Below are 8,463 nucleotides of genomic sequence, written 5' to 3'. Positions count from 1 at the left end.
ACACGGGAGCTGAGAGGGAGCTCAGGCCTTAGCTAATGCCATCCCCCACCCCCCCCCCCCTCAGCCAGCCTTTCCTGAGCGCTTGCTTTGGGCCAGCCTCTGTGCGGGACACAGGGAGCTCAGAGATGATGACACTCAGCCCTTGTCCTGAGGGAGACACCAGTTGGGTGAAGGAGGCAGACAGGTAAACAAATAATTACGCAGTGAATAGGACTCTGCTGGAGGGATGGCAGAGCAATTAGGGGACGTTGTGCCTGGGCCTAGAGGAGTCAGGGAAGGCGGCACAGAAGAGGGGACATCGTGAGGGGCAAGAAGGAAATCAGCCTGCTACCAGAGGCCATTCCAGGCAGAAAGAGGAGTAGGAACACAGACCCGGAAATGTTGACACAAAAGAGCAGGGGAGTTCAGGGAACTGAAAGTCAAGTCAGTGAGCCTTCAGGACTGGATGTGTGAGTGCTGTGGAGGGGAGGAGAGGGACCGGAGTGCAAGAGACAGGGCTGGGGAGGCGGGTCAGGCCAGCTCATGGGTGGTCTTGAATTTAGATTGTATTCTGCAAAACTTTTAGGCTGGGAAGTGACCTGAGGATCTAGGAGGTATCTCTGAGAGCCAGAGCCGGAGGACCTGGTGATCGGCTGGTTGCAGGAGAGGAGCTCAGAATGGGCCCCAGGTCCCTGGTTTGGGCAAAGGGGCATGATGGGGGCATCACAGGAGGAAGGTGTGAAAATGAAAGTCCAGGATTAGGCCATGATGAGGGTGTGGTGCCTGTGGGAGATCCAGGTGGAGGCTGTTCCATCGGTAGTTGAAAATATAGGTCTAGACCCATAGGTAGGGCTCCAGGCTCACAGGGAGTAGGGAAGTCATGGAGCTGGCTGCCATGATGCGGGCAGAGTGTGGAAAGTTAGAAGAGGAGCCTGGGGAGGAAATGGGGACAAGAGGGAGAGGTCAGCAAGCCCAAGTGGCCTAGGGGCTCCCTAAGATGAGGATAGAACTATGAACATTGTTTGGCTCCTCAGAGATCATTGGTAATGTTCAAGGTCTTGTGTAACCCTGCATTTTACAGATGGGGATATTGAGGCCCAGAGAGAGCAAATGGATTGCCCAAGGTTCACAAGGACTTGGGGGCAGAGCTGACTTCTAGTTTCCTGACTCCCGGTTGAAAGCTGACCCACCAGGGCCGATCCTTGTACGGGGTTGAGTAACCAAGGACATGTGTGAGTGACCACCGTGTGTAGTCACAGGCAGTGGACACATAGGAAAAGGCCTAGTCTCTGCTCCTGAACTTGGGTTGAGAGGTCCACACACAAGCAAAATTGAGGTTTGATACACAGAGGTCTTCTTGAAGGTCAAACACAGGTAACTTCAAAGCAAAAGGCAAGTTTTGGAGTCCTCTCCTTGGAGACAGCTCAGCACATTTATAGAACTCAAGTAGCAGCTGCAGGGGGATGGCCAGAATGACCTATGCCCCTTATGCAGTTACTGCGTGACTTCCCAGACGAGCTGAGAGCTGACATCGCTATGCACCTGAATCGGGAGATCCTGCAGCTGCCGCTGTTTGCAGCAGCGAGCAGAGGCTGCCTGCGGGCCCTCTCCCTGCACATCAAGACCTCGTTCTGCGCTCCAGGCGAGTACCTGTTGCGCCGTGGGGACGCCCTGCAGGCACACTACTACGTCTGCTCCGGCTCGCTTGAGGTGCTTCGAGACAACATGGTGCTGGCCATCCTGGGTGAGGATCCCACCACCGCCTACTACCTACCCCAGAACCTGCCCCCAGGGGCATTGGGTGTGGCCAGGGATCTAGGGCCTGGGATACCCCTAGTGGATATGTGGAATTCCTGCTGAGGGGGTCCTCTTTCCTGGTGCCTTCACCTTACTACTTTCCCCTTTTGACCATACCCTCAGATTCTCCCCTAATCCTATTGGCCATCAACCCGTCAGCCCTTCCCCAGTGACTCTCCCCCAACTCCACTGATCCTTTCCCGCTGCACCATCTCCCAACTCCATTGACTCTTCCCCCCTGACCCTCAACTCCATTGACCTTTACCCTTTAGCTGACCCCTCTGGCCATTCTTTAACTGATCATCTAGTTCCATTGATTATACTGACATTTCCCATTGACTGTCTCCCAACTTCATCAGTCACTCTCCACTGACTTCTTCCCAACTCCATTGATTATTTCCACCAATCCTATTGATTGATCCTTCTCTGACCGCCCTTCAAACACACTAACCATCCCCCAGCTCCACTGACCACTTCCCGCTGATATCCTCTTGGTCCCTCTGCCCCAGCTGACTATCCCCATCCCTTACAGGGAAGGGGGACCTGATTGGGGCAGATATCCCTGAGCCGGGGCAGGAGCCTGGGTCAGGGGCAGTCCCAAGCTGCGTGCTGAAGACCAGCGCTGACGTGAAAGCACTGACCTACTGTGGCCTGCAGCAGCTGAGCAGCAGAGGGCTGGCTGAGGTCCTGAGACTCTATCCTGAGTACGGGGCTGCCTTCCGGGCTGGCCTGCCCCGGGACCTCACCTTCAACCTGCGCCAGGGCTCTGACACCAATGTATGTAGACCCCCTATGGCCTCCACCTCCTCCGAGGTCCCCTCCTTCAGGGCAGACCTCCCCATCCCAAGAGAGAGTCTCATGCATCTCCTTCCACCCGGAGAACATCATTTCTCAATCCCCGGCACCCCCTTCCATTGTCCCTTCCACGCTTAACATCTTCCACCCCCACCTGACCCTTCTTCATTGGCCATCACCCAACCCCATGGACCGTCTCTCACCACTTCTACTTCCGACTCCTCTGACCCATCATTTCCTGTTGGCCACCCCTCAGCACCCCCCTCAGACCCCTCAGAGGGACCTCACTTTGGAAACAGTCCCCCTCGCGTGCTCCTCCTCCAAGTCCGTCTCTGAACTGGGCATCATCCCCTGGGTTTCCTCTTCGGCACTCACCAAATATTTCCTGACCCCATTTTGGCTTAGCCTCTGGGCCAGGTCTACAGTTTACACCCTAGGCCTTTGTCTTTCACTGCTTTTCAGACTTACTTTGCCACTCAGACATCTCTGAGTTGGAGTTGGAAGTATCTCTGACTCAGTTCCACAAAAAGGCCCCACATTCTCAGAGCCCACAGCACTGATGGGGAGGAAGAGCTGCACCAGGAGAGGGGGGAGGTGTGAGTCAGCTTGAATCCCCCCTATGTCCCCGCAGGGCCTCAGCCGCTTTTCCAGATCTCCTCGCCTCTCCCAGGTAACACCATCTTCCTGGGAGGTGTGGGGTGGGGTTTGAGGTTGCATGGGGGAGTCTGGGAGCTGGAGGCACCTTTCCGTGGCTCCTCTGCTGCAGGGAGAAGGGGGGGGGGATGGGTGGCTGCATCTGCCAGTGAAGGCTGTTGCTTAACGAAGGGGCCTATTGTTCACTGTCCTGACATCAGCTGCCCTCTGCCCACAGCCCCGCTCTGAAAGCCTTGGCTCCTCCTCAGACAAGACCCTACCATCCATCACAGAGGCCGAGACTGGGGTGGAGTCTGGGGGTGGTTCCAGGCCCCGCCGGCCCCTCCTGCTGCCCAACCTCAGCCCAGCGCGGCCCCGGGGCTCCCTGGTCAGCCTCTTGGGCGAGGAGCTGCCCCCATTCTCAGCCCTTGTCTCCTCCCCTTCCCTGTCCCCATTCCCTTCCCCTGCCCTGGCTGGCCGGGGCCACAGCCCCTCCCCTCATGGCCCCCCCAGGGGTTCTGCTGCCTGGAAGCCCCCCCAGCTTCTCATTCCCCCACTGGGAACCTTTGGACCTCCGGACCTCAGTCCCCGGTGAGACGCCAGCCTCCCCTGCCTTCCCCATACCCCTGCTGGCTTCCAGAACCTTCTCTGGGCTCCGTCCCCAGCCTTCCAACCAGTGCTCTTCCTATCTCTGCCCCATCTGCCCACCCGCCCTTCCTGATCCACCACACTTGCAACCCCACCCCTCTTTGACTGCTGCTCCTCCCCAGCTCCCTGGCACTGCTGTCCCCAGTTACCCTCCGCCTGCTCTGCTCTGGCCCTTGCCCTCTCCGCATGGGACTGATGATCACTGCCCCCATCCCAGGATAGTGGATGGCATTGAGGACTCTGGCAGCACAGCGGAGGCCCCTACCTTTCGGTTCAGCAGGAGGCATGAGCACGCTAGGCCCTGCTCACAGGCCCCTCCTTCAGGTAAGGGCCAGCCGTAGACCTCACTCTCCGTCACCCATTCACCCGCCATCCGTCCACCGGTCCGTCCCTTCAGCCGTCCATCCCATGTGTAGTAGGGGCTGACCATGTGCCGGACTCTGTGCTGGGAAAGCATAGATGTATCAGACCTGGCCTGCACTCTCAGTGAGCTTCCAGTCTAGTGGGGGACACACCTGTGTCCTCAGATAAACGATTCCAGAACAGGGTGTCAAGTGCCACAACCGAGACAGGAACAAGGCTCTGAGGTAGGAGGGGAGGGCACCCCTAACTGTCCTTCTTAGAGGAGGGGACACTTGTAGGGGGTCTTAAGGGTTGGGTAGGAGTTTGAGGGGTGGAGCAAGGCAGTTGTTGGGATAAAGGCAGGAGAGAAGAGCATGTTGTGTTCAGATGCTAAAGAGAAGCTTTTGCATGTACAGCTGGGGCAGGGGTCAGGGGAAGGGGCAGGGAAGAGTCTGGCTTTCCCATCATCCTGAGCCCGGAGCTTCTTCTCCTCTCTTCTCTGCCTGCCCAGCAAGAGGAGGGGACCCGGCCCAAGCCGTAGACTCCCGCTCCTTGCACTCACCCTGCACCCTTCCACCCCATTCTGGCTGCAGGGACCAGGCCCAGCCAGGAACTGGCCACTGAGGCCGAGGAGATGAAGGAAAAGGTCTGCAGGCTAAACCAGGAGGTAGGTTGGGGTTGACTCCTTCCCTCCAACCTTGGCAAATAGCATCTTGGGATCAGCGATGTGCCTCGTATGTAAGAGCATTTGAGGGTTTGGAGCCAGAGTCCTGAGTTCACTTATTCACACTAGCCGGGTGACCTTGGGCAAGTCCCACAACCACCCCAAACTTCAATTTCCTCATCGAAAAATGGGAAAAATGACCCGTTTTTGCCAGAGTTGTTGAGCATGATATAAGAGTGCTCACGTGCCTGGCCCAGCCCCTGGCACAGGTAAGTACTCAGTGCCTGCTGCCTCCACCCTTTCCCGGCTGGCTCAGGCTATCTAGCCCGCAAAGACAGCCTCTCCTCCCTCCTCCACTGTGGGGTTCTCTCCTTTAGGGAGCTGCCCCCTACCAAGTCCTTTTCCTTCCCCAGCCCTGGGAAGGGAATGCTCAGCAAACTTAGGGGTCAGAGGACAGGGAGGCTGAGAGGCCTTCAGCCCTGGGAGACCTGGATCCTCACGTCTAAACCCTGGTCAGGAAGAGCCCAGATCTTGTATGCCAAGGCTCTGCCTCTGCCTCCTCCCAGGGGATCTCTGAGCTGTCATCAGGGCACAGTCAGGCCCAACCCTTAGGGAGTGGGCCTTCCCTGGGTTCTGATAAACATCATCTGCATCCCAGGAGGGCAGCCCCTGGGGCTGGGGGGCGGGACCAGGCCCTGTTGGGCCAGATGGAGGGCCAGTCCTGCTTGGGTTCACTGTTCTAGGTGGTGTTTCCCGCACTTGAGTGTCTGTCAGCACCATTAAGATGCAGACTCCTGAGCCTCACCCAATTTGGAATGGCTGGGGCGGGGCCCAGGAATCTGCATTTTGACAAGTTTCTCAGTTGATTCGTACTCCCTGAAGTTTGCAAAACACTGAATAGATGCTTGAGCTTGTGTGCGGGGGTCACCTGAGAGTAAGGCTGCTGTGTCTGTCACTTCCAGCTTTGTGGCCTCTTTGAGCCTATTTTTCTGCCTCTTGTAAAAGTGGAGGAGAGAGGATAGCAATACCTGCTGTCCCAAAGCCTTTTTGGAAACAAGCTGAGTGTTTACATCTAGACAAAGATAACCCCTGCCCTGCCTTTTTCTCGCAGTGGCCATGAGCAGGAGTGGCTGGGAAAGAGTTTTGTACACAGTGGAGGGGGGCGCACCGGGGAGATTGGTGATTGTTGTGGCATCTGGGAAACGATCTGTTGTTGTGTTTTCCACAGATCTCCCGCCTCAACCAGGAAGTGTCTCAGCTGAGCCGGGAGCTTCGACACATCATGGGCCTGCTACAGGCTAGGCTGGGTCCCCCAGTCCACCCAGTAGTCTCGGCTCGGCTCCCAGACCCTCCTGGTCCCCAGCTGAGGCCTCCACGCATCTCACCCTGTCTATCTGGACCACCGCCCAGCCTCCAGGATACTACTTTTGCTGAGGTCCACTGCCCAGCCAGTGTGGGGACAGCAGAGATGGGGGCCGCCCCCTCCAACCTGAGGCTCTCCATGCTGTCCCCCTTCCCCTCAGAGCCTGAGCCTCTGGGACCTTCCCCAGTGCCAGAGGCCCCATCCCCGACCCCAAGCCTCATGCAGCACAGCTTTCGGTCCAGGTCAGACACGTTCCACTGACCCTGGCCCTGGGCCCAGGCCCGTCTGGGGTGGGCACTGCTGCTTACCATCCAGGGAGGGACTGGGCCCCTTGGCCTCCTGCCTCCGGTCAACAGCCACCGGCTGGTCTGGTTGGCTCTGCATTCTCGGGACTTTTTAACAAAGCCTGGTTACTTCGGACCCTCTTCCCTTTTCTAAACCTTCCCGTATCCTTCCCCTCTGTGAGGGGGAGCCACCTGAGGCTGTGGAACCCAACAGGCATGAGACAGAATGCAGTGCCGATCCGGCTGGGCAGATGACATGTCCTGCTTTCTCCCCAGGATCTGGAGGCAGGTAGATACCAGGGAGCACCGGGGGTTGGGGGAGGGTCCCAGATCAAGCCCACGAAGACTGAGGCAAGAGCAGACAGGATCTTGGTGTCTAAGGCGAGAGGGACAGATTGCAGATTCTGCAGCAGAGATAGCTTAGTGATATTGTGAGGCCTTCTATCCCAGCCCCTGGATTCTGCTGGACACCTTGGAAGTGATGTCACCTTGAGACAGGTAGGTTTGAGATCGCAGCTGGTATCTGAGGAGCCCAAGACTCCTTAGACCTCCCACTACCAGCCCAGGCTGGAGGGGCTCACCCCATCCCTCAACCCACACAAGAAACAAACGGGTGGCCCGCAGATATGTATTCTTCGATTCTCGCAGATTTGTGTGTGTGTGTGTGTGTGTGGTAAAATGCGAATGAGTTGCTGACACTAAAAATCAGAGTTCACACAAATATCCAGATATTCCAGTTTCTCTAAAAAACTTGGGGCGTTCTGGCAACCCTGGGCCAACATTCCACTGGCAATAATCCACTGGTGTTGAGTGGCCGCAGTCCTCTTGAGATGGGGCCTGTGCTCGCCACTTTTTCACAGTCGCCACATTTCTGGATCATCTCCTGACACTTAGCTGGCTTCCCTCCTTTGACTTCTTTGTCTGGTCTCTGTAGGTATTTGGATTTGCAGTTCCTGCCTTAGAGTGTCCTCTCCGGGTTCCTGTGCTCCAGAGAGTGCTTTCTGGGCCCAGAAATGCCAGCTTCTACCCCTGGGCCTGGGCCTGTCAACATCTCTGTTTCTGTGTTTCCGCAGGCTGTCCCTGAAGGTGGTCTTTTCTGCTGCCAGCAACTTGAAACAGTCCCCACGGCACTCCCTACCCCTCCCCTCACCAGACCTCTTCCGAGCCTGTTCTCCCCACACCCAACACGGTCTCACTCAGGGCCCTGACTTCTCACAAACCCACCCTGTTCTCCAGTTCTCCTTTGCCACCCAACACCCAAGGCTCACTTTTGGATAGGAAATAAATGCTTTATTTTTGTAGTTGTTGGCTCTGGCTGTTTCTGGGGGTTGGTCTGAGAGCTCCAGGGCTTTGGAGGAGCCTACAGGGCAGTCACTCCCCACCGCACCCCAGGGCCCTGTTGCTGTCTCTAGGAAGGGCAAAGGCGCCGAGCAATCCACTTGGCACCACATTCACGCCACCAGAAGCCCCAGGGATGAGGTAGAAACCTTAATGAGTCACTGCGGGCCCGTTATACCCCTCCTCCTCCCACCCATGACAGCCACAGATTCAGACACAGTGTGTGAGAGGCACAGAGTCCTGACTCAGACCCACCTCCAGCTCTGGAAAGGTAGCCAGTGGGACGCCCCACTGATCTTGTATAACCAATCCTGTACCTGTTACAGGCTAGGTACAGCAGGGTCTGGGGGGAAAAGCTTGTCACTAGCCAAGAACCTGCTAGGAATTCCACTCTGCCCGTCTCCTTTGCTCTCTTAAGTCCTCTCTTCCCTCTTAGCTTTCACTTCTCAGATGATCACTGCAGGGATGCAGAGGTGGGGAGATGGGGGTTACGGCTATTGTTAGAAAGCGGCACTCTGGTGACCAGATGGAACTAGGTGTGGGCAGTTTTGCGGCAGGCGGTCCCAGACAGGTTGATTCTTCAGCTCAGGCTCCAAAGTATGATTGGTGTCAGCAGGTGT

At 56.9% G+C, this 8,463-nt stretch overlaps 1 protein-coding gene across 1 annotated transcript in view; it reads left to right on the top strand.

The window, feature by feature from the left end:
• Nucleotides 1-7,806, top strand: part of KCNH4 (potassium voltage-gated channel subfamily H member 4) — a 16,394-nt gene extending 8,588 nt beyond the window's left edge. Inside the window, exons 8-15 of the mRNA XM_049638178.1 lie at nt 1,457-1,723; nt 2,309-2,553; nt 3,203-3,241; nt 3,443-3,795; nt 4,070-4,176; nt 4,788-4,861; nt 6,087-6,794; nt 7,579-7,806. Of these exons, the coding sequence (XP_049494135.1) occupies nt 1,457-1,723; nt 2,309-2,553; nt 3,203-3,241; nt 3,443-3,795; nt 4,070-4,176; nt 4,788-4,861; nt 6,087-6,482 (1,481 nt within the window). The 3' untranslated portion in view covers nt 6,483-6,794; nt 7,579-7,806. The remainder of the gene's footprint in view (nt 1-1,456; nt 1,724-2,308; nt 2,554-3,202; nt 3,242-3,442; nt 3,796-4,069; nt 4,177-4,787; nt 4,862-6,086; nt 6,795-7,578) is intronic.
• The last annotated feature ends 657 nt before the right edge of the window (nt 7,807-8,463 follow it).

The sequence above is a fragment of the Panthera uncia genome, chromosome E1 (genome assembly GCF_023721935.1).
Source record: "Panthera uncia isolate 11264 chromosome E1, Puncia_PCG_1.0, whole genome shotgun sequence".
NCBI lineage: Eukaryota > Metazoa > Chordata > Mammalia > Carnivora > Felidae > Panthera > Panthera uncia.
The sequence above is the reverse complement of the archived record's forward strand: the minus strand, read 5'-3'. Positions and strand labels throughout refer to the sequence as shown.